The 26,637-nt window shown below is 45.5% G+C and overlaps 1 protein-coding gene across 1 annotated transcript; it reads right to left on the bottom strand.

The window, feature by feature from the left end:
• Positions 1-4,227: 4,227 nt before the first annotated feature.
• gdf5 (growth differentiation factor 5) lies at positions 4,228-26,285 on the bottom strand. Its single transcript, XM_069884382.1, has 2 exons — positions 25,441-26,285; positions 4,228-6,380 (listed from the first exon to the last, which is right to left on the bottom strand). Exons 1-2 carry the CDS (start codon positions 25,922-25,924, stop codon positions 5,509-5,511), a joined length of 1,356 nt encoding a protein of 451 aa, XP_069740483.1. The 5' UTR covers positions 25,925-26,285; the 3' UTR covers positions 4,228-5,508.
• Between the last annotated feature and the right edge of the window lie 352 nt (positions 26,286-26,637).

Raw genomic sequence — 26,637 nt, 5'->3', positions numbered from 1 at the left:
GAGCAGGGAGGTTATGCTGCAACTGTACAAAGTACTGGTGAGGCTGCATTTGGATACTATGTACAGTTCCGGTCTCCTTACTTGAGGAAGAGTGTACTGGCCTTGCAAGCAGTGCAGAGATTGATTCCAGAGATGAGGGGGTTAGCCTATGACGAAGGATTGAGTCGTCTGAGACTGTACTCACAGGAACTGAGAAGGAATCTTATAGAAACATATAAAATGATAAAAGAAATAGATAAGACAGAGACAAGACAGTTGTTTCCATGAGATGGGACTAGAACTAGGGGACATAGCCTGATGATTCGGGGGAGTCAATTTAGGATGGAGATGAGGAAGAACTGCTTCTCCCAGAGAGTGGTGAATCCATGGAATTCTTTGCCCAAGGAAGTAGTGGAGGTGACCTCAGCAAATATATTTAAGACATAGTAAAGGAATTAAGGGATATGAGGAAAAGGCAGAAAGCTGGAGATGAGCAATGATCTCATTGAATGGTGGAGCAGGATCGACAGGCCAAATTGTCTATTCCTACCCCTTGTCTTATGTTCTTATGATCTATCCATGCATCTGGAAGGCAGTTGTTTGAGCAGAAACTGTGAACAGGGTGTGTGCATTGGGTGGAAAGGAAATGTCGATAATTCGGGATCTAGACTGAGAGTGCGAAGAGTGTCTATATAAAAAAGAGTGGAAGGCACAAGGCAGTTGATTGGTGGAGTAAGGAGAAATGAAGGATGATGAACAGATGGATCATTGTGTAGGAAGTGGGAAGGTAGAGAGAGCTTATAATGTTCTATGGTTCTATGGAACACACAAGAAAGGTTCAGGTCTCTTGTGTCTCCACTATTACTTCACTGCAAAGTCCCTTCAAAGCATGTCATCTTTGAAGATGTTTTCCACCTCTGTTCTCCAAGAGTCCTGTGAGTCCTCCCTCACTGCTTTCTCTCTATGACTTCCTTTGTGTCTCTGCTTGACACAGTCCAGCAGCTGTCTCAATGATCACTCCGCCTCCCCCCGTTTGCCTCCATCTGCTCATCACCCTTTCCTCAGTCCATCTAACACGTCCTATCTTACCTCTTCTTTTTAAACTGGCTGCCTTCATTTTCCACTCAGTCCTAACACATTGACAATGTCTCCCATCCCCCACCCCCCGCCGCAACCCTTCACAGACGCAACTTGATCCTCTGAGTTCATTCAGTGATGTATATTCTGCTCTAGGTTCCAGCATCCGCCTTCTCTTGTTTCTTCATTCTCCAATGAACAGGCTAATGGTCCTTCACTTGAAGTGTCTTGCAGAGATGGTGAGTGAATGATGGCTTGGCCTCCCTTCGATTTTTGTCCCCTTCCCTTATCCCTCAGTGGATGAATTTATGAATATATTCATTACTTTAGAACAGCCGGACTGAAATCATTAAAAAATATATTTTTATGTCATTGGTAGGAGAAAAGTTCAGAAGAAACTACCTAAATGACTGCTTCACAGGGAAGGGCCCCATAAACTTTGAGCAGAGTCCTAAAGGGACACAGTCAAAAGAAAGGTTGAGATTGGCTGCTCTAGAGTCTGGGCATCATCAGAAAACCCAGCATTTATTACCCTTCCTTCTTTGCCACTGAGAAAGTGGTTCTTATGCATCTGCTTCTGGAGGTAAAGTCGGCGAGGTTGCCTGGGGGTTTAATCCCAGTGGTAATGAAGAGGGCAGCGATGTATTTCCTAGTCAGGGTGGTGTGTGGTTTGGAGAGCAACCTGCAGGAGCAGTGATGTCTTGTGCCTGCTGACCTTGACCTTCTAGGAGACAGAAAGGGGCAGATTGGGGTGGTCCTCTCTGTTGACCCTGGGTGAGTAACCACTGAGTAAAAAGAATTGGTAAATGCATGATTATCCACTTTGGAAAAAAAACAGATCAGACTATCACTTAAGCAGTGAAAGACTGCAGCATATTGTTGTGCAGTGGGACTTGGGAGTACTTGTGCATGAATCACACAAGAATAGTTTTGCAGGTACAGCAGGTAATCAAGAAGACAAATGGATTTTTGGACTTCATTGCTAAACAGATTGATTTTAAGAGGAGGGAGTTCTGCTATTCGCGGATCCAGAAGAAGCACGAAAATTTGCAGAACAATTACAAAAATAGACTGAGGGAGGAAGACGGGTAATGAGAGTTAAAATGATCACGACTGATATGTATGTGGGTAAAGACAAAAATAGACTGAGGGATGAAGACGGGTAATGAGAGTAAAAATGATCACGATTGATATGTATGCAGGTAAAGAGGTATAAGAGTGAATAGAGACAATGAGCATACATGAATGTATCTGTACTTAGAGGAAAATATAGATAGTATAGACAAGAATTAATAAGGGAAGGTAATGGAATAGAGAGAATAAGGAGGGAATTAAAAGAGGGACCTTTGTGACATATGAAAAGTGAAATCTTTTCTGGGGGAGGCGGGGTGGGGGGAAATAGCGGTCACTGCAAAATCAGTTGACGCTTGCGAGTGGATTCGCAAATCCAAATGGAGAGGGGAGATGTGGTTGTCCGACAAGGGATAAAGGACAACTCAGGAGGTGAAGGGGAGATTGGGGATAAATAAGATAGAAATAGGAGAATAAGGAAAATGTTAGATGTTGTAGGAATGTTGTCTTATAAAGAGTTGAAAATAAGAAAACAGAAATGGAAAAGGAGGAAAGGTAATGATGGAAAAACGGAAAGAGAAGATAAACAAAATATAAAAGGGCTACGCTGAACTATATGTCTTTAAATATTAATGGAATACATAACCAAATTAAAAGGAAGAAACTACCAAATTTAAATGAATAAATGTATTCCATTAGAAAAAATAACATATTGGTTAAGAAATAACATTGAAATATTCGAACAAGTATAGGAGCCTTACATTAAATACAATAGCGAAAACCTACCGGGGACAAACATTACCTAAGTTGATGGAAGGAGAAGGAAAGAAAAGAATGGACTCAGTAGAATTTCTGGTGTAATTTTGTTGAATGACAACATTGTCTGACTGGCTTAATGCAACCTAGATTGTATACCTAAAATGGATGAGGGGGGGGTGGGGGGGTGGTTTGGGAGGAAAGGGGGGGGGGGGAGAAAAAGTCACTGTATATGTGTGAAAAGAAATAGTGTATATCATGGCTAATGTGATTTATGGTGTGAAAAATAAAAAAATTAAAAAAAAAAAAAAAAAAAAAAAAAAAAAAAAAAAAAAGAGGAGGGAGTTCTGCTGAAACTGTACAGGGGACTGGTGAGATCATACCAGAACTGCGTGCAATTCTGGTCTCCTTACTTGAGAAAGGATACATTGGCTTGGGATGTGGTGCAGAGGTTCACCAGATTGATTCCAGAGATTAGAGGGTTAGGCTCTGAGGTGGGATTGAGTCATCTAGGACTGTACTCACTGGAACATAGAAGAAATAGAAGAGATCTTATAGAAACACAAAATGATAGAAGGAATAGATAAGACAGTTGATTCCATGAAGTGAGTCTAGAACTAGGGGGGACATAATCTAAAGATTTGAGGGAATAGGACAGAGATGAGGAGGAACTGCTTCTCCCATAGAAGAGTGAATCTATGGCATTGTCTGCCCAAGGAAGCAGTAGAAACTGCCTCATTAAATATATTTAATACACAGTAAGATAGATGTTGAATAGTAGGGGAATTTAGGATTATGGGGAAAAGGCAGGTAAATGAATCCAGGGCAGTCACGATCTTATTGAATGGTGGAGTAGGTTTGATGGGTCAGATGATTTCTACTCCTGATTCTTATGTTCTATCCACAATGCTTTATGTGGATGGTGCAGTATTGGTGAGGAAGGAAGACCAATGGTTCAACAGTTCTTTCAGGAACCAGTCAAGCAGGCTGCTTTGCTCTTGTTGATTGAGCTGCACATGCAAGCAAGTGAATGCTTCCCAGACATCTGGTCTACTTTTGTACTGGACGAAGACCATTGCCCTTTACTTTGACCCCTGGAATATGCAGATTCAAATGATATCCTGGTCTACTGACAATCATTCTCAAACTTGTGGGTTCTTAATGTTCACTTCTTCAAAGCAGCCAACAGACTGAAGGACCCACCTCACCCCAGGTGTCCTCCCTCCTCCCATTGAGGCTCAAGAGTATGAAATCATGCACCAACAGGCTTAAAGACAGTTCTTCCTTGCAGCCATCAGGCTCCTGAAAGAACCCCACAACAGTACTCTCACAGTGCCCTTGCTCTGTTACAATTGATTTTTAAATTTATTTTGTTAATTTAGAGACAGCATGGTAACAGGATCTTCCATCCCACAAATACACCCCAGGTGATCAATTAACCTACTAACCCCATTTGTCATTGGAACATGAAAGGAAACTGAAGGAAAAAGACTCAGTCATGGGGAGAATGTGCAAACTCCTCACAGACAGCGCCAGATTCGAACCAGGGTCACCGGCACCGTCATAGTGTTGTGCTAACCATTATGCTAACCCCGTGCTGCCCTAAACTCTATCGATACTTTGTAAATTTGGCTCATCTGCTTTGTACGGCTCTATGCGTATCAGAGCTAATCTGTTAGCCTCCTCGGAGAAGAACCCATCTCACTGCACTAGGTATAATGTGACAAATAAGCTTAAAACTTAAGAAGGCCGCTGTTTCAAGCATTGCTACCCACAAGACTAGACAAAGGGATTGAATTAAATCTAATACAAATTGCTAGCTGTTAACAGAGAGAACCTGGAGCATCTCAGCAGGTCAGGCAGCATCTGTGATCAATGTCTCAGGTCAGGACTCTTTATCGAGACACTAGAATTACATCTTCACATAGGGAGCCCTGCTCCTCTGGGCAGTGAGTGGGGTGAGAATGTTATAGGCAGGGAGATTCCGAGGCCTATACTGCCAGCAACAAGCCTTGCCCATCAGCATCAGAGTTGAATAGACCCTCTTGAAGGGTTCAGACCTGCAGATGGTTGATGGTACATTTGCTCTCATTTCCATTCCAATGTTATACCGTAGGGAATGTCTCTCACAGCAGACTGAGCTCTCTGGAGCTGATCAATGAATGGTTGCTTTGAAGGTGATGCTGTAACATTTTCATTGAGTTAAAGAATCTTGTTGGAGTTGTACCTCAGATTAACTGCTCCTTCCAACCACAACAACAGCCATCCATCTTAAACCAGCGCCGATTGACCCCAAACTCTCTCCTGCCTATCCAATGTTAAGGAAGCATCAAGTGATGGCTGTGTGACACTGTAACATCGCACTTCACGAGCCTTCAGATAAGTGGCTCCAGATACCTCCAGGAAAGAGACGGGCCATATGGAGGGAGTTATGTCATGGTTATTTGGTTCATTTTAAGCAACGGTGGAGCTCCCTCAACCTCAGCGGCAGTTTTACTACCATGGAACATCCATCTCCAACTCACAATAGCCTGTGGTGTCTCGATGGCAAATGGCATTACCAGGAAGCCAACTGTACCTGCAATACTCAATCTGGTACAAACCCCAGCATGCATGTCATTACTGCTACCTGCAGCCACAGGATTCTACCACCATATCCTCATACTGTTTATACACCACATTATTTGCAGAGTCTATGTACAAAATACTAATGGGGCTTAGTTTTGTTGGCACACAACAACTTGGGGGAGTGGATTCTGGGTCCATGGAGTTCATGAGTGTTTGGATTATGGCATGGTTTGTGGGTTCCAAGTGAGAGCGGAGGGGGAAGTCACAAACCCCCTCACAGTGATACGCTTCATAATCTAATGGTGCAATGATCCAGTCATCCCAACCCATCTCCTTAAAGTTCACGTGGAGGGGTCTTCGTGTGCACCGTGGCTTGGATTTCTTGCCTTTTGTTTGGCGGGAAGAATGAGGAGCTCTCCTTTTCCTCCTCTGATTGAACAAGAAGTCGTAAACCGTCTTGTCATCCTGCCCAGACCTGGCTTTGACCTCATTGAAGAACAAGTCCCGTTTATTGGTCCTACCAGACATGAGCAGGAGGGCTTTCTCTTTGGTCGTTCTCCCCACTCTACCAAAGCCCAGGCTTCTCAAATCCACTGTCCTCCCCCTATCAAGGGCTTCCATTTCAACGCAGAGTTGTGTCAGTGGCTGCTCCTTCCTGGACATCCTGAAGAGCTTCCAAATGTTAAACACCTCCCACTTTGGTGTGTCCAATGGGTCAACTGAGCGAGAGTCGACCACAATGGACTTCTGCCTGTCTGCAGGGCATTTGGATAATCGGAGAGTGTAGACATTTCCTGGAGCCCGCACTCTCCTCCCATCCACAGATCGTGTTCTCAGGATCCGCAGTTCCGCACCCAGCAGCCCTTCCTTCTCCAATCCACTGATGTTGAAGATGTACTTCTGTTTCCTCACAAAGGAATGGCGATCATCTGGGGAAAGGGAAAACAGATCAGTCGCTGATCAAAAACAAAGAAATTAAAGAAAAATTCAGAGCAACTAGCTTCTGTCATTGAAATAGACAAAGTTCTCATGGCATTGTTTGAAGAAGAGTTATCACCCCCAATGCTGGAGAAACTTAACAGGTCAACGGGTATATAGTAATGATAAAGATACATAACCAATGCTTCAGGCTTGAGACCTTCATCAAGGTGTCTATATCTTTGCTATAAAGTACTCTGTTTGACCTGCTGACTTTCTCCAGCATTGTGTTTTTACTCCAATCACAGTGTCTGCAGACTCTTGTGTCACATCCAATGGTTTCTGGTCCATGTTCATCTCTTATCTCATTTCTCTTATTCCACTGGGAGGACGGCAGGCAGTTCTGGTCTCCTTACTTGAGAAAGGAGAAAGGAAACTTTGGAGGTGGGGCAGAGGAGGTTCACCAGGTTGATTCCGAAGAGGGGGAGTTAGTCTCTGAGGAGAGATTGAGTCTCCTGGGACTATACTCACTGGAATTCAGAATAATGAGTGGGGATATCATGGAAACCTATAAAAGGATGAAAGGGAGTCAGGAAAGGTGTTTCCACTGGTAGGTGAGGCTAGAACTAGAAGACTTAGCCTAAAGGTTTGGGAGAGTAGATTTAGAACTGAGATGAGGAGGAATTGCTTTTCCCCAGAGAGTAGTGAATCTGTGGAAATTTCTGCCCAAAGAAGCAGTAGAGGTTACCTCATTAAATATATTTAAGGTAGAGATAGATAGATTTTTGCTTATTAGGGGAAATTAAAGGTTATGGTGGAAAGGCAGCTGAGTCTCCACGTCCAAGTCAGCCATGATCTTATTGAAGGGCAGAGCAGACTCAATGGGTCAGATAGGCAACTTCTGCTCCTGTTTCTTATGTTCTTATCCAACATCACTAAAAGCATCATGTTAATGAGGCGGTAACCAAGGAGCTAAAAAACTGCACAAGAACCCTGAAGACACAACTAAAATTGAGGGCAAATCACACAAATTATTCACAGAAGTTGATTTATGTTTAATGACTATATACAGTATATAAAAAAGATGTATAATTTTCAAAGGGGAATTGTATAATGCAAACAGGATAAAAAAATATTTGACTCCAGGGAAAGAGTGGGATTAATTGCTCAGCTCTTCTGAAGACCTGGTAGAAATATGATGGGCAGAGTGGCCTTCCAGAGGAAGAGGAACTTCATGGACACCTGGCAGGACATATGTACCATCAAAGACTACAAAGAAAAGCTGGGCAGAAGAGGAAACCTCAATATATCCTTCCTGGATGAGCCTTATCCATCTACACTCACTTCGAGCAAGAGGCCAGTGAGACAGTGGGGCACACCTCTCCTGCCTTGGGCATACCTGTACTCAGGGTCACTGCTACTCATGTCAGATCGCCCTTCTGGAGAGTGATTCCACCGAAAGGGACTGGATCAGGTGGAGTCCATGGAACTGACCTCCATGCCTGTGCAAACAACTGGCAGGTGATCCAAACATCTTCAGCCTTGCTCTCCTAAAGGCTGACGCACCCACCTGCTGTAAGAAGGCAACTATCATGCTGGTGCCTCAGAAGAATGTAATGACAGGCCTAAATGACTACAACCAGTGGCTCTGACATTCACTATCATGAAGTGCTCCAAGAGGTCAGTCATGGGTTACATGAACTCCAGCCCATCTGCACCCTTGACCCAATCCAGTTTGCATACTGCTGAAACAAGTCCACAGCAGGTTCTATCTCCCTTCACTCAGCTGAGGACAAGGACACTCTGCAGCTTCTTCTCTGCAACTGGCTCCATGATTTTCTAATCTGCAGGCAGCCCTCAGTGAGGATTTAAATTATCATTTTTCATTTATTTAAATTTAGACATTTGCACAGTAACAGGCCCTTCTGCCCTATGAGCCCATGCCACTCAAATACCCCAATCAACCAATCATCCCCATATGTTTCAAATGGTGTAAAGAAATTGGAGCACTCGGAGGAAACCAATGCAGACATGAGGAGAATGTAGAAACTCCTTACAGACAGCACCAGATTTGAACCCGGGTCACTGGCGCTGTAATAACGTTGCACTAACCGCTAGGCTAACCATGCCATCCTTGGTGACAGCACATCCTACACACTCAAAAACAGGGCACCACAGAGGTATATACACAGTCCCCCATGGTACTCCCTGTACCCCCATGACTACACAGACAAACCCACCTCCAACTCCATCCATATATTCTCAGATGCTGCTACCATACAGGGTGAGATTGGAGTACAGAAGACAGAGAGAGATGGACATGCCTTGGTACCTCTCCCTCAATGCCATCAAGATGAAAGTCCTGGTTATAGACTTCCAGAGAAGGGGTAGAGCTCACTCCCAAAACCACAACAAGAGTGCTGAGGTGGAGAGAGTAGACAATTGAAACTTCCTTGGGGCAAGCATCTCCAGGAAAGCACACCAGTCCCCCTATTTCCTGAGAAGCCCGAGGAAATTCAACGTGTCATCTGCATCTCTTAACCACGTCTACAGATGCACCATTGAAAGCATCCTGTCAGGATGCATCTCTGCCCAACACCGCAAAAAACTGCAGAGGGTTGTGAATGAGGCTCAGACATTCACACACACCCCCTCCCCCTTCACAAGCACACACCCTCTCCCCATCACAAACACACCCCTCCCCCATCAACTCTGTCCACAACTTCTACCATCTTACTCTCTATACCCCACTCCTCTCAGGAAGAAGATTCACGAGTGCAAGATCACGCACCACCAGATTCTTTCTCGCTGTTATCAGACCCTGAATGAGTCTCAAACTAGTGAAATTGTGTTGTCTTTGCTCCCTCTCTGCACTTTTATCCATCTCTACTGTGCCTTACTTGGTGTCCTGTAAATGAGATGTCTGCTGGTCTGCTCACAAAACTCTGTCATGGCATCTTAGTATATGTGACAATGAACTTGAACCACCTCCCCCTAAACTGTGTGTCTTAGATTTACAAAGTAAACTTCTCCTTGTTGTGCTGGGGCAGTTCTATTCTTCTGCAATAGTACCTCCAACAACAGGATCAGCACACAAAATGCTGCAGGAACTCAATGGGTCAGACGGCATCTGTGGAGGCCAAGAGACAGTCAACATTCCAGGCTGAGCCCTTTCACTAGGACGGCATTTTGTGTGAAGCTCCCGTTTTCCAGCATCTACAGTCTTCCTTGTTTACCTGCTATAATAGGCAGATTTATATGGTGCAAGGTGAGAGGCAGAAGATTTAAAAACTCAACATTATTTTGTTGTCATGTAATAAAACGGAGAATGTCTTATTCCAGGAATTTCCTTTAGTCAACCATAAGGCAGACAAAGATTCACTAACAGCAGAAATTTCCCAGTGCCCCTTACAGTCAGAGAAAGAGAAGAAAAAGAGAGCTGCCCCAGACTCGCTGAGTGTCCATGGATTTGCCTTCAGTGCTCCAGCAGTCTCCGCAGCCATACAACCTTCAGTCCAAACCATCAGCAACCCAGTCTGTAGATGCACACCTCTGACACAATCAGGAAGCTTCCAGCACCACCCACATCCTCTTGCATCCCGGTTCCAATACCTGCTACCCCTTCAGGAGTTACCAGCAGCCTGCCGCCGTGTGTTCTTTAGGCTCAGAGTCCCGTGGGTCGTCATCTCTGCTTCTCCTTCTCAAATGTGGGGGTGGTGGTCTACCCGTTTTCTGGTGCCTTGCGCCAGTCCTTTTCTTCCCTGGAGTCTGCAACCCTTTATGACTGCTGCTAATCACAGATGCTGCCGTCTTGGGCCCAGAACCCACAATAACAGGATTTCAAAATAAACCACAACAGGTTCCTTTAACAGGCCATTTAAAGCCCGTACCGAACCAATGGCAATCAAACTGGGTGGTTGGAACATGCTGGGGAGGGCTGTGTCTCCGCTTCCCACTCTCCCTCTGGTCCACACCAGCAACAGGGCTGCTGTTACAGCAGCGCCACCAATATTTTTTACCTGAGGAATAAGTTGTTTCACCACAACAGCAGTTGATGCCTGCCAGAAGAGGAGGTGGAATCAGATTCAATCATTACATTTAGCAGGCATTTCAACATTTAAGTAGGCAAGGAATGGAACGATGCAATCCTTACACGGTCAAATGGGATTAGAGTAGATGGTACGGTGAGCCGGTGGGTCTGGTTCGGAGCGTTACGTCTCCATGTCAGACTGGTTTTGATATGAGACCGAAGCCATTGTGGGCACATCAACTTTAGTGCATCGGCCCCCTCACATCAGTGGGCATTGCTGCCAGCCACAGTGGAATCCCAGAGAACTTTCTGGAAGAGTTCATGAAGCTATCTCTCTACCGTGGGCTCTCTATCTCATGGAGAGACACTCCCTTAAGATCAGGAGTTACATTATGTAAGAATTCTGCCCAAATATGAGAAGTTTAAAATTTAGTGGCATGGTTAGTGTAGAGGTCAGCACGATGCTATTACAGAGCGAGTGACCCGGATCAAATCTGCTGCTGTCCTTAAAGAGTTTGTATGTTCTCCCCATGTCCATGTAGGTTTTCCCTGAGAGCTCCAGTTTCCGTTATAGGAGTAGAAGTAGACCATTCTGCCCATCAAGTCTGCTCTGCCATTCAATCATGAGCATATATTTTCCCACTCAGCACCACTACCCAGCCTTCTCCCCATAACTTTTGATGCCCTGGTTAATCAAGAACCCATCAATCTCTACCTTAAATACACCCAATGACCTGGTCTCCATAATCGCCTGTGACAAAAAATTCCACAGATTCACCACCCTCTGGCTAAAGAAATTCCTCCGCATCTCTGTTTAAGTGGACGCCCTTCCTCCTTCATTCCAAAGCCACGCAGGGTTAGTAGTTTAATTGGTCTCATGGGCGTATTTGGATGGCAAGAGCTCATGGGCTGGAAACGACTGTTACTGAGCAGTATTTCTAAATTTTAAAAAATAACTCAATTCTGGATTCTGGAGAATCCTGATGAAAAATTATAATTTAAGTTCAACATTGAAAGGGTTAACTAGTTTTCAACCTTCCACAAGCAGCAGCCCTGATGTATAATATGTCTGGGAGCCATGGAGCTTCATGATTTAATTTTACAGAAAGTCTTCCTTCCCCGCGGTGAAATACTTGGTTTCACATTCTGGATGATGAGTCACGGTTCACCAGTAAAGCGGGCTGGTGCCCATTTCACGCAGCACCAGGGTTTGGCCATCCTCAAAGGCGCCATCAACGCAATGCCTTTTGGCCTGTAGCCCACTACTCTGCAGAACTGTTGCCGTAGCAACCTGCACATGTTGCATTGTGTGGGAATAATGGTGAGGAGGAGAGCAGAACTGCAAAGGCCCCTTCCACAAACCGAGCACCTTCTAGTGACCTGCCAGCCTCGACGGCAAAGTGAGGGAATGATGCTAAATGTATCACACTGTGTGATTCATGAACACAACCTCGACTCCAGATCCTTGTGGTTGGTGCAGTCTGATTATGTCACCATTAACACTCTGCCCAGTGTCACAGTGCACTGAAGAAACCCTAGTTCAGAGAGACAGGCAGTGGTAGAGGTGGAGAGACAATTTTGCTTGAGAAAAATTGTCATTGGCCCATTTCCTTTGAAGTTCTGAAACAGTGCACATAATGAATCAATTAGGTAGAATTAAAACAATGGTTTTCAAACTTTTTCTTTCCACCCACATACCACCTTAAGCAATCCCTTATTAATCACAGAGCACCTATGGCATAGGGAATACTTAAAGTGGTATGTGAGTGAAAAGAAAAAGGTTGAGAACCACTGACATAATGTTTTGTCTTGGCAAGTGAAGGCAGAGGATTCGTCGAGGACAATAAATGCAATTAAAACAGATGTAAACATGTTAACCCACAATCAGAAAGAGATCAATAATATTTTTAGACAATATTATACAAAGTTGTATAAATCAGAATTATTAGGAAATGATAATAAGATGAATGAGTTCTTTGCAACCATTGAGCTCCCAAAATTGAAGGCCAGAGATCAGATGGAGCAAGAAGCTCCTTTCACAAAAGAGGAAATTGAGAAGATAATTACTTTTGTTCGCTTCATTGTTAGTGCAAGGTGAGATCACTGAGTCTAAAACAAGTACACTATACAAAAACCCATGGGAGTGAGAGTTTATTGTCAAGTACAGTGTGCAGTTGCACTAAAATTCTTACTTGCTCCAGCCACACAGGTACACAAGATATATCTGTCCCTCAAACCACAGTGGGGGGGAAGTAATGACAAGGAGCTACAGTGGTGGACATGCTGCTAAATAGAAATGAATGTAACATTGTACAGTGATGGAAATGTATGGATATGAAACCATGCATGGGCCGTTTCTGCTTGTAAATAATTTATTATGAATAATGTCTATTTTTGTTAAAAAAAACTCCAATATATGAGAAACTAAACCCCGAAGGTACTGAAAATGTTCAGTGGATGAGGCAGTATTTTGTAGAGACATTAAACTTGAACATTAAACAGAGGTTTCTGTTTTTATTTCAGACTTTTGACATCTGTTCGAATTTTGGTTTTGATCTGCAGAGTCTCAGTTTCAACTCAACAGAATAGGTCCTTCCTCATCTCTGCACCTTTTGCTGCAACATCCAATACTCACTCATTCCTCCCAAGGGACCCAACCTTCTAGACAAGCCATTATCATCTTTTATTTGGGTATGCCACCATCCCCCCACCCAACCCAGGATTCTGCTCAAAATTTATGGACCCCCTTCCCTGTGAACCAGTCAAGTTTTGGTTTCTTCTGTACTTTTGCCAACTATTTTTAAAAAAGCATAAAATATATTTATGTTATGTGAGGTGAAAAAAAATAATTTTACATAAATGTGCTGTGGCCCTTGTGGGGTGGGGTGGGGGGGTGAGGTGTAGGGCCCCATTAAGAATGGATGCTCTAAATCTCCACACTTGTTTTTTCCACTTTGAGGTAATCCCCACCTCTATCTGGTTCCACTGTTTCCATTTCTTCTTCACCTCGTTCCGTTTTTACTTTTCTCTCTTACCTTACCCACCCCCCTCCCCCACGCATGGTCCCTCCATCTATCTGTCTCTCCACCTCTCCCACTGCCTATCTCTCTGACCAAATCCCTACCACCTCCTCACCCCCCCCCACCCACTTGTTTTCCTCCTTGATATATTTGACATCATCCCCTTCCTACTTTAGACCACTTCTTCCCACGCATGCTGCCTTCCTCCCTAGTTCGATTTAATTTGTTCAGAGATAAGCTAGAAAAATAGTAAAGAATAAAAGGCGTGTGGGGTTTTTAAGGCTATGCATGCCTGATTGTAAATGACAGCTAGCTTGCTTTCTTCAGAGATTCACTAACAAGAAAGAGGTATTTGTGCATTGGGAGCATATATCGCATCATTTATTCTCTCCTATGTGGCCACACCTCCCGTATGCCTGGTTTGTGCATGATGTATGGACAATAGGAACAAAGCAGCAAAGTCACCCATCCTTAGCCAGCTTGTGGTGTTTGGTGGCATGGAAGTGCAGAGGGTAATGCTGCTGCCTCCAGCGGCCTGAGTTCCGTTCTGTGCCGGTGCCATGTTTGTGCGGAACTTGTGCGTTCTCCCTATGAGCATGTGGGATTCTCTCGGGTGTTCTGCTTTCTTCTCACATCCAAACCTGTGCCGGTAGGTTAACTGGGCACTGAGAGTGGCCAAATGGCAAAAAGAAGTCAAAGAGATGTTGAGAATAAGTTTCAGGGGTGTAGGGAGAGGAGAAGAGTGAATAGAATGGATGGGAGCTGGCATTGATCTGATGAACTAATGATCTCTTTCTATGATGAAGTAAGAGATGGGGCTTAAACTTAAACACCTTCTATCCGTGGGATGATAATGTTTGGGGTGAATACCAGATATTGATTCAGGGATGAGGGTGTGGGTTTTCATGTCCAAAACAGTTTGTGGGACTGGCTGCAGCTAAATCTATAGTGGTTTATTATCAATAACCATAGAAACATAGAATATTACATCACAGAAAACAGGTCCTTCGGCCCTTCTAGTCTGTGCTGAACTATTATTCTGCCTAGTCCCACTGACCTGCCTCCATTCCATATCCCTCCATACCATCCATGTATCTGTCCAAATTTTCCTTAAATATTAAAATTGAGCCTACATTCACCACTTCAGTTGCCACTCATTCCACACTCCCACCACTCTCTGAGTGGTGTTCCCCCTAAACCTTTCCCCTTTCACTCTTAACCCTATCCTCTGGTTTGTATTTCACCTAACCTCAGTGGATAAAAGCCTGCTTGCATTTACTTGATCTATATCCATTGTAATTTTGCATGCCTCTAACAAAATTCCCCTCATGTTAACCCTGATCCCTTAACCATGTGACCAAACGCAAAGTTAAAGGCAATAGCTCTTCCATTTGCTGAGTGCCTGGAACTAAAACAATTTCTTTCAACTGCAGAGACTTGAATACTTGTGGTTTGCTTTCAACCACTTTCAGAGTTTAAGCTAAATAGGTAATGTAATACATCACCACTTGCATCCAAAGCCAGAGATCATAGTGCATAATACAGTGCTGGAACAGGCCCTTCAGCCCAACATGTCTATGCTGACCATGATCCACATCTGCACGCAGATAGTGAAAATCAGCCATTCTCAACCTTTTTTCAGCTATAGCCCCCCCCCCCCCCTCCATGACACATTTAGGGCAGCACGGTTAGCACAATGCTGTTATAGTGACAGCGATTGGGTCTGGGGTTCAAATCCGATACTGTCTGTAAGGTGGTTGTACGTCCTCCTTGTATCTGCGTGGGTTTCCTTCGGGTGTTCAGGTTTCCTCCTACTATTCAAAAACATACAGGAGGTCCAGGGGCATAGCCAGGTTCTAAAGTTAGAGGGAGCAAGCACATAAAAAAGGCGCCATGACACATAGCAGATGGTGAGTCAGCAGTTGAATGGCGGGCTGCGCTGATTTTTCGGCAGCATCAGACCAGAGCGGGCGGGGTGGTGGTGGTGGTGGTGGGAGTGGGAGACCAGAAGGTGGGGGCATGGGGGCGGCGTCAGACCAGAGCAGGGCAGGATGTTGTCAGAGATGTCAGACTGGAGTAAGTGAGTGGTGGCGGTGTTGGATTGGGTGGTGATCAGACCAAATGGGTTGGCAGCCTCAGACCAAAGCAGGGGGAATGGTGGCGTTGGCATCATACTGGAGTGAGGGGGGGGTGTCAGCAGCATTGGACCGGGGTGGGGGGGGGCGCCACTTTTGAAAAATGACTTTCCCTAGCTAAGCCATTGCGGGGGTTGTAGGTTAACTGGGTGTAATTGGGTGGCACAGGCTTGTAGGTCAAAAGGGGCTGTTACTGTGCTGTATGTCTCGTAGGTTTAACTTTAAATTTTTTTTAAGTTAAATTATTCTGCTCAAAGTTTATGGGCTCCCTTTCCTGTGAAGCAGTAAAGTTTTAGTTTCTTCCACACCTTTCTCCTACCAATTACATTTAAAAAAGCATTTGAAACAATATTTATGTTACGTGAGGTAAAAAGAAAATGAGACTTTTAATTAAATATACTGTGGCCCTCACAGGGGCCATATAGCGCCCTGTTGAGAATGACTGCTTTATATCTCACTATTTCCTGCCTGTTTGTGAGAACAGATGTTGGAATAGTGTGCAAGGGAAGTTTGTTGAGGCAACAACATCAATTGTTAAGGCTTTGTTGTAAGGTTTCAAGGATGAGTCACAGAGTTGTACAGCATGGAAATAGGCCCTTCTGCCCACCAATCTATACTGACTGTCCCATACTATTTAAGGCAGAGATTGACAGGTTCTTGTTTAGCCAAGGCATTAAAGGTAATGGGAAAAGGCTGGGCAGTGGGGCTGAGTGAGAAAATGGATCAACTCATAGTTAAATGGTGAGGCAGTCTTGATGGGCTGAATAGCCTATTTCTGCTCCTGTTTCATGTTCTAATCCCATTTGCTTGCTAATTCCACATGCCTCTGTGCCTAGCCCATTAAAGTTTCTGTATAGATGCCTCTTAAAGATGATTCTTGCTCCTTGTAGACATCTCACACAGTACAGAACTGTAGAGGTGCAGAGAGAAATCATCCTGTTGTCCTGTTGTTGTGCCCTGCATGGGTCCTTCCAAACCCCAAAGGGAAGTTCCTGAGCAAACTCAATCCAGAAACCACGCTGCTCACATCACACATTAAAGGATTATTGATTGCTCTGTAAGTAGTCTAACTTTTTGAAATGATAAATCCACACTTGATTGCAGTCTGCGTGTAATGTAAATATATAACATACACACAGTACTAAAGTTTCTTAAAATTTGCTCTTAAAAAAATAAACGACTCATACTGCAATCTCACAAGCCCTTGGGTCAGGAAGGAAGCCTCTACCTACTTTTTTTTAATTAATGGGGTGTTCCTGGCAAGGCCAGAATTCAATTACTCATCTCTAATTTCCACTTGAGGAGGTGGCTGGGCCTTTCCAAATGTGCACTGTTTTTTAACTCGTGGACACACATAGGTGACCAACTCAAAAGTCATGTGGAGGCAGTGGACCAGCGAGGGGCTCGAAAGCTGGAGGACTCGTAGCAGGCCATGGGCTGCTGAAGACCAGCTCATGGCAACTGGGTGTCAGGATCGGAGTCCGTGAAGGTGCCGCGAGTGACCAGGGCTCCCATACGAACTGCTTCCTGATCATATCGGAGGTTTGGAATCAGGAGCTCAGAATGAACAGGAGGCCGTGCAGCTGCAGAGGCTGAGGGAGCACTGGAGGCAAATCCACAGACGGTGTCTCTGAAGGGATTCTCTTTCTCTGGGGCTCCGTGTTAGTGTTGCCACTTTGTGTGCCTTTACAACAGACAAAAGTTAGCAAATTTTTGTGTATTATATACATGACAGTAAAGGAATCCTGACTCAGTTAAGGAGAATAGATTCCTCTCCTGAAGGACCTGCACAACTGTGGTGAATTTTCTCAGTTGGAAGGTAGAACATTACAGCATAGTACAGGCCCTTCAACCCACAATGTTGTGCCAACCTATGTAAAATGATTCCATAACAATCTAATCCTTCCCTACCTTACACCCATCAACTCTCTACCTTACATCCATGTGCTTATCCAAGAGTCTTTTAATGTCATATTGTAGCAGCCTCGACTACCAACCCTGGCATGCACTCCAGGCATCCTCTACTCTGCAAAATAATTAGGTACCCCTGATGACTTCCCTAAACTTTCCTCTATTCATCTAAAACAGATATCCTCTGGAATTTGCTACCTTAGCGCTGGGGAAAAGATACTGGCTGTCCACCCTATCTAAGCCCCTCTTTTGTAGTTATCAATACCAAGCCTTCTTGTGGTTGCAAGTTCAAGATCACTGAACAAATTTAAATGTGATGGCAGCCTTCTTCAGGGCTTTATTGAGAGTGACCTGGTCGGCTGCATCACAATGTGGCATGGTTCTGAAGAGAAATGGATTGGAGGTCAATCCAGAGGACCATAGGAGTGGCAGAGAAGATCACTGGAGTCTCTCCCCCTCAAAATCGAAGTGATCTACCTAGATCATTATCTGAAGAGGACCCGTAAAATTGTTGAGGACCCCTTCCACCCTGTATGCAGCATTTTGGAGCTGCTTCCATCAGGAAAGAGATACAGGAGTATTAGAGCCAGCACCACCAGGCTGAGGAAAAACTTATTCCCACAGGCAGTGAGAATGGTGAATGACTGATGAACTGCTCATACAAACCCTCCAAGGCTCTCATATTTCAAAAACAATATTTATTTATTTATTTGTATATCTGAATACTTGCCCTCCATATATATTGCCTGTCTGTATGTGTGTCATGTCTGGTTATGCATCTGCGTGTTTTGCACCGAGGACCAGAGAATGCTGTTTCGTTGGGTTGTACTTGTGCAATTAGATGACAATAAACTTGACTTGACTCAACTTGCCATGGATTTGAACTGGGTCTCTCAATTGTTGGTCCACAGTTCATGTAATATTTGATGGGGAAACACTACCAGTGATCCAGCACTGTGGCTACTGGATGCAGGAGATGAACAGCAGTACAGCAGAGGATGGAAAACAATAAAAACATGAAAAGGGACCTGGTCAGAGGCACAAAACAAACACTAACCAACGCTATAGACCAATCCATGATGCCATCGTTTTGCCAATTGAATCATCAAACCCTTCTGTGTTTCTCAATCAGCTGAAGGATCTTGAGCTCCTCCTAGAGGTCTAGTTGAGCAGTGATGAGCTCCAGAGAGGCTGGAAGTAGGTCCGGGCACTGTAGAATCCTTGCATTTCCATTTCTTTACTCGAAACTCAGATCAAATCCTGCCAATGAATACTTGTAGAATTTTAACTGAATCTGGAATTAAAAGTTTACCATGAAGCTAGCAGGTTGTAGGAAATCCCTTTTGGTTTGTTAATGACTTTGAGGGAAGTTGGGCTGCCGTCTTTGTCCATCCTGGCTTCTATATGACCAAGTCTACACCAATGTTATTGAATGAACTGATGCTGCAGGGATTCAGGGCCAATCAGGGATGGGAAATAAATGCTGACACACCCAACAATGGCCACATCCGAAGAAGGAGACATGTAGATAGGGCGCAGTGTGATCCAGATGCTATAAATCTTGGAAAACGCAGCAAACTTCAGATGCTGGAATCTTGAGCAAACAAAGATTTGCTGATGGACCTCAGGGGTCAGACAGCCTCATGGGTAGAAATGGTTAGTCTTAATTTCTTGACCTGAAACATTGACCGATCATTTCTACCCATAGATCCTGCCTTACCTGTTGAGTTCCTCCATCAATTCATGGTCTGCCACGAACCTTGTTAGTTGTCACTGAAGCATTACACTTGTGATGGCATTCCTTTAATATTAACAAAGGGGCCATGGCCCATCAGTGAAGTATCCAGCTAGGGCTTACAATGAAGTGACCATCTTTTAGCTCATTACTGACTTTATTAGTTATGCAGCAGATCATACCCCATTGGTGGGAAGGGCAGGCCATGATGTTTCAGGTGAGCCTATGTCTGGTTGGACATGTGTTCCATAAGACCATATGATATAGAATTAGACACAGGCCTTTTGCCCCATCGAGTATGCTCCACCATTCCATCATGAGCTGTTCTATTCACCCACTCCCCTTCCTTCTCCCCATAACCTTTGATACCCCAATTATTCAGATACCTATCAATGTCTGCCTTAAATACACCCAATGACCTGACCTCCACAGCCACCCATGGCAGCAAATTCCAGAGGTTCATCTCTTTCCGGCTAAAGAAATTCCTCTGCATCTCTGTTTTAAATGGGTGTCCTTCAATTCTGAAGTGTGCCCTCTTGTCCTTGACTCCCCTACCATCTATTCTGTCCTGGCATTTCAACATTCAAAATGCTTTTGAGGTCCTCCTTCATTCTTCTGAACTCCAAGGAGTACAGGCAAAGAGCTTCCTCATATGGTAATCCCATCATTCCAGGAATCATTCTTGTGAATCTTCTCTCAACCCTCTTCAAAGCTAGCACAACTTTTACTGCCCAAATCTATGCCCTGTGCTCCAAGTGAGGCCTCACCAACACCCCATAAAGCATCAACATCACATTTTTGCTCATATATCCTATTCCTCTAGATGTGAATGCCAACATTGTATTATTGTGCAATGTAATGAGGCTTAGTCCTAATATCATTGACTTCTAAGCAAATTTTCAGGCACTCATGTTCATATTGACCTTGTACAAATTGGATGCCTCATTGAGAAAGTTATACTTAAAGTGAGACAAATCTATCTGATCCATTCTGACTCATAGGGGAGCAACCTCATCTGTCCCATTCCCCCACTCCTCAACTCTCTAAAACACACACACACACACACACACACACACACACACACACACACACACACACACACACACACACACACACACACACACACACACACACACACACACACACACACACACACACACACACACACAACCTCCCCTTCACTTCTCTCTGCCATTAACCTACAGTGCATATTAACCCACCAGCACTTTTTGGATGTGGGAGGAAAGCAGAGTTCCAGTGGAGAATGATATGGCCACACTCCATATGAACAGTGCCCAAGACCAGGATTGAGACTAGGTTGCTGGAATGGTCACATATCATCACCACCTGTGCACAGCTCTGCTGCCCACTGTGACGGATTGAAAGAGTTTTGGTCATGAAGGAGTATGCCGTTGTATCTGCTGCCAAACCCATAGTTAGCATCCAGTAGATGCCCATGGGTAAAAACATATTGGATGATCAAAGGTTATATGGGAGAACCTTTAAAACACCCCCAGGCTTTGTCTAGAAGAAGACTTTTAAAATTTAATCCTGTCAAATCAAACCTTGCTAAATATGTCCCCACATTCGATAGAGTCGGTTACAATTTCTGTCAATCAAACACAGATCCAGGCAATCCAGACTCCATCCTGCTGAAGGTCTGGGTCCAGTGGTGTCAAGCTCTGACAATTACCTTCAGCTCCCTCAACCAAGGAGAGAAATTTCAACCTATATTCCTGTCCTGTAACTACTGGAAGAGCATTTAACTGCACCACGTCATACAAATGCAGCTGATACAATGATAGACTGGAAGCAAGTCATTCGATTCCAGTGCCCCCCCCCCCCCTCCACCACAAAGACTTCCTACCACCTCTAAGGCACAATTCAGGAATGTAGTTGGACACTCTGCATGTTCTGAATGAGTATTGCTCCAACAAGACCTGCAAAGCTCCTGATAAAACAGCATACTTGTTTGGCACACACTACCCCAACCTAACCATTCACCCACTCCACCACAGGTGCCCTGAGGCTGCAGTGAATATTGTCTACAAAATGCAGTAACTTGTCAAAGCATCTTTGATACCATTTCCTGAAACCATGGCACCTACAACCATAAATCATAAGAACAGCCCATCGTCTGCCCCACCATTCAATCATGAGCTGGTCCATTTTCCCACAGCCCCATTGCCTGGCCTTCTCCCCATAACCTACAATGCCCTGGGTAATCAATAATCTATCAATCTCTGCCTTAAATACAAACAATGACCTGACCTCCACAACTGACTGCAGCAACAAATTCCACAGTTTCACCACCCTTAACTTAAGAAATACCTCCGATTCTCTGTTCTAAATGGACTCCCTCAATCCTGAAGTTGTGCCCATTTGTCCTAGACTCTCCCAACATGGGAAATAACTTTTCTACAACTACCCTGTCCATGCGTTTCAACATTTGAAAGGTTACAATGAGATCCTCCCTCATTCTCCTAAATTCCAACATGTACAGGCCAAGAGCTGTCAAACACTTACAGTATGATAACCCTTTCATTCCCAGAATCATCCTTGTTAACCTCCTCTGAACCCTCTCTAGCGTCAACACATCCTATCTTAAATGACCAGCCCATAACTGCTAACAATACTATTAGTGACATCTCACCAGTGCTTTAAAAAGCCTCAACATCACATCCCTGCTCTTATATTCTATTTCTCTTTGAAATGAATGCCAAGAAAAGCCATCAATTACTATCTTTTTCTCTCTCTCTCTTCTCAGACACACACCAACATACACAGATACACACACAAATACATTCAAAGCCACATACATGTGCACACAATTTGAGTTTAAAAATATGGTTTTCATGACTAAAATGGAAAATCTACAGAATGGGAACCAATAAATTTTCATGGCTGATCCCATCTTGAGATAATATTCAACAACAAGGAAACTGAAAGTGGTTAGCATCTTTAACATATCAAAACAGTTCAAAAGATGGTTATCAATCATAAATTTGACACTAACCCACACAGGGGGATCTTAGGATAGGTCTCAAAGTGATAGATGTCAATGAGTATCTTAAACAAAAAGGAAGTGGTGGAAAAGGGATTATGACCCCAAGGTCAATGACTCTAAATTCTCATGGACTTTACAATTGCTTTATCCAACACTAGGTCTATCCAAACCAATATTGTGGTGGAAGACTGGATGTGAACAGGTGACACAGGTGCTCTATCACCAAGGAAACAAACATCCTTGCACAAGAGCATTGCATTGCATGTGCTTGTGTATTTTTAGTCATCTTTCATTATCAGAAGAGGTGAAATTGATAAGTGTGCATTAGAGAGACAGGAAGGGGTATGGGGAGGGGAGGGAGGGAAAGGGGAGATGGAAAGAGAAGAGGGGGAAGAAAAGAGGAAGGGAAAGTGGAGATGGAGAGAGAAGGGGAAGGAAAGGAAGGAAGAGAAAGTGTGAGGGAGATGAAGGGATTAGAGGGAAGGGGACTCTGATCACTTTAATGCCCTTCTGATATTGGCCTCTCACTCTTTCACCCATCCTACTGAGACAGTGGTTCTCAATCTTCTTCTTTCCACTCACATAATTCTTCAAGTATTCCCTTTACTAACCACAGAGCACCTATGGCATAGGATAGGGCATGTGACCTTGCAATTGCAAACAGAAAAGCAGATAGGATAACTCTGGCTGCAAATATTACAGAGTATGATCCCATCTCCATCCACCCTCTAATCTCATGGCTAGTTCCTCTACTCAACCCTTGCCTCAGCACAGAATCCTAATCACCACCCTTACCCTTAACATCCTCCCACACTACCCTTTACCCTTACCCTCTTCTCACCATCACCCCCTCCTTGCCCCCCCCCCCCCACTGTCCCAGCCAAGTTCCCTGACAGCGCCTTCTCTCCACTAGCCTCACCATCATCCACTGCTTTGGCATCAGTGGGACCCACGATCACTCAAGCTACTAATGCTTTGCAACCTGTTTGGGGGGACGATGTCTGCCATGCCCTCCATTGACTGGCATGGGACAATCCATGAGATGGAACAACCAACTCCAGTCCCCTTCTCTTCACCCTATAACTTCTGCTGGATATGAGGCTAGGAGATGTTCAGAGGAGCATCTCCTCACAGCCCACCCTGCCACCCAATTTTGTCTCAACAGAGAAAAATAATAGAGATTTTATGGATCATATGGTTTAGTTGTACAAATTGTGACTGTCGGGCCACTTGTCTGAGTGCTACTGGTCCCTATGTAACCCAATACTATCTGTGGAATGGTCAGGAGGTCAGTGACTAAACCGGCTCTCCAACGTCTTGCCTGGTGTGGAGGGTGGCTAGACACCCTGCAGGATGAAAAACAAGACCTGTCAGAGGGCAGACAAACCCTCTGGTAGGGTCAACACTTACTATGAAGCACGGAAAAGACATCCCATGCATCTAAGCTTGGTCTGGCCATTCACTTGCAACAGAACTTCCCCCAGGCGTCTTGGATCTCACCATGCTGGATCCTGGAGGGGATGTCGAGAGGGTAAGTCTGGACTCTTCTCATCTAAAATCCATTCATGCGCATTCTGTTCCTTTTTGATGAGTGGGGTATTCTCACAGTGCCTGTCAAGGATCGGCCTGTACAGCCACTCCAGGACGCACATACCAAACCCCACAAACTGACTGAAAGGATCCTATGGGATGGATAGCCAGAAGAAGAAGACAAATTGTGAAAAGTTGGGACCTCAGAGTCAACAGTAATATCTGCAATCCATCCTCCTTGCTCAATAAAATGGCTTATATATTCCCATTCTCTGTTTCCTGTGTTAAACATCTCGCCGGCTCTCCTGCACAAGGGAACGGTACAGGGAAGTGGGTTTATATCTTCGCCCCCTCCTCTCGACGCCGCCTCCTGCTGGAGTCTCGTCTTTGCAATGAGCCCACATGCGCGATGCAAAACGGGCATCTCTCCCGAACAGGGGCTCATTGGAGATGGGAGGTGGATGCTTTGAGAAGGCAGATGGGGGACTGCTGCTGGAAGAATGAGGAACGGTTTGAGGACGCTTTGTTTCTTTTTTTTTTGCCAGCCTCTCCCATTCAATGGATGCAAGCAAGTTGTTGGACAAACTCGGAAAATGCCTTAACAGAATCCAGCAGAGAACAACATATCCCAGCCAGCAAGCGGTTAATTCCCTTCCAGAGTGCGGAGGGGATGGCGTAAGTGCCCCTCTCAGAGGGGGCAGGCAGGACGGAGCTTTCTAACCCCGTATCTCCACTCTGGGTCTGACCCCTTGGCAGGCAGCTGCTAGAATGGGACGTTAATGCCCACCCTATTGGGACGGCTGCGAAAAGCCCTCTGAAGCAGACAGAGGAAGCGCTGACCACAAGGGTCTGGCGTTCGCCATCCTTCGTCTGCTCCTGTTTCCCCACCGCAATGGAACCAGGGTCTAATCTCGGACAAGGGGCTGTCCAACACACTCTGAAGGGTCTCGAGGACGCCCTCAGTCTCCGGCCGAGGAGAGAGTTTACCCTCAAAGCCATTCTGCTGTGTTTAATCCCCGCGGGTTGAAGGGCAGTATGGGTCCCGGAGGGATTGATCTCACTCCCCTCTCTGCCGACACGAGTCGCTTTTCGCCTGCCTTGGGTTGTCTCTACTGCGGAGATGGAGACTAGGCGGGCTGGGGTTGGGAGGGGTCCTGTCTCCTTCACCCACCTCCCACCCACCCGCAGGTCAATATCATCCTGTAATATTAATCTGCCGAAGACCAGGTAATGGGGCGGAGGGGGGTTGGATTTAGAACCAGGGAGCAACCCAATAGCAACGCACAAAATGCTGGAGGAACTCAGTGAGTCAGCATCGTTAACACTGGATGACCCTGCCTGTTTGTGTGTGTGTGTGTGTGTGTGTGTGTGTGTGTGTGTGTGTGTGAGAGAGAGAGAGAGAGAGAGAGAGAGAGAGAGTGTGTGTGTCGTCGGAGTGTATGTGTGTGCCTGTGCATAAGTCAATGTGCATGCGTGTCTTGTGCTGTGTTTGAGTGTGTCTGTGTGCATGTGAGAGTGTGGGCGCGCGTGTACATGTATGTACCTTGCTTGGGTGTGTGTGTGTGTCTGTGTGCGGTTCTGTCTCTATGTGATTGTGTGTGTCTGTCAGTGTGAATCTGTCCGTGCGTGTGTTGTGTTCGTGTGTGTAGTGTGAGGGGCGAAGGGGGTGGGTGTGAACTCCGAGCCCATGAACTCCGTCTTACCTTGCCCTCTGTCCACGAAGCTGGTGACGGTGTTGGCGAGAGCCCTCGGTTGCTGCACGCTGCCGTTGAAGCCGTGGCGCTCGGTGGCAGACAGCGTCTTGTAGAGGAACAGCATGTAATCGTGGGGAGTTACCAGGGGGCTGCCCGCTGCCCCCTTGAAACGCCGCCGGCTGCTCCCCTCGCCCCTGCCCTTCTCCCCCTCCCCGGTCCTGTGACTGCCTTTCCCCCTGCCCGGCACTCCCGCTCTAACGCCTGCGCCCCCTTTGCCCGCCCCGGGGCTCCATCGCCCGGCTCCCGGGTTCTGCCCCTTCCCGGCGAGGTTCCTCTTGCTGGGCACAGCGCCGACGATCCCCTGGCGGACCCCAGTCTGGCTCTTGCGGGCGCCGCGGGATGGGTCCCCAAGAGCGGCCGGCTCCGAGGCGGGAAAGTTGCCGAAGTAACCGAGGTAGCAGATGAAAAGAGCGAGTTTCCTCAGTAATTCCATGCTCGCAGCTGGCCGGGGACAGATTCTTCCTGACTGACACCCAACTGCACATGTAAAGGCTCCCAAAACTCCCAGGCAAACTTCTTCACAACTTTCCTCCGAAGTTTGTCAGTTTGTCCCATAGTGGAATGTTGATGCACGCAGATTATCCCCTTCAGATCGCCGAGGATCCAGACAATTAGGAAGAGAGAGAAGGGAGAATTTTTCCTAACCTCCTCTCGTTCCTTCTCCAGCTCCAGGGGTGACTCAGCCTTGTTTAAATCCCATATCCGACAGGCAGAAGTGGCGTGGCTCTACCCAATGCGCTCTCTTAAAAACTTCCGAAGTTTGAATCACATCCAGTAAAAATATTTCACACTCAAGCTGCGGCTGCAGGCAGGTGCCTACGGACCTGCTCTCAGAGAAAGTCAACAGCCCTGCGAGTGAGCGAGGCACTGAGAAAGACGGGGTGAGAGAGAGAGAGAGAGAAAGGAAGGGAGGGGAGGGGAATAAAGAGAAAGAGAGGGGGAGGTAATGAAGAAGAGGCAAGAAGAGAGAATGGGGAGGGGGAGAAGCGGGGAGAGGAGAGAAGGGTGAGAGGAGGGAGAAGGGAGGGAAAGAAAATCGAAGAAAGAGGGCGAAGACGAGAGAGAGGGAAGAGGGAGAGAGAAAATACAGAGAGAGAGGAAGGGAAAGAGGGAGGGAGAGAGACTCTTTAATGACTTGTCGATAAT

Source organism: Narcine bancroftii, chromosome 6 (assembly GCF_036971445.1).
Source record: "Narcine bancroftii isolate sNarBan1 chromosome 6, sNarBan1.hap1, whole genome shotgun sequence".
Taxonomy (NCBI): Eukaryota; Metazoa; Chordata; class Chondrichthyes; order Torpediniformes; family Narcinidae; genus Narcine; species Narcine bancroftii.
The sequence above is the reverse complement of the archived record's forward strand: the minus strand, read 5'-3'. Positions and strand labels throughout refer to the sequence as shown.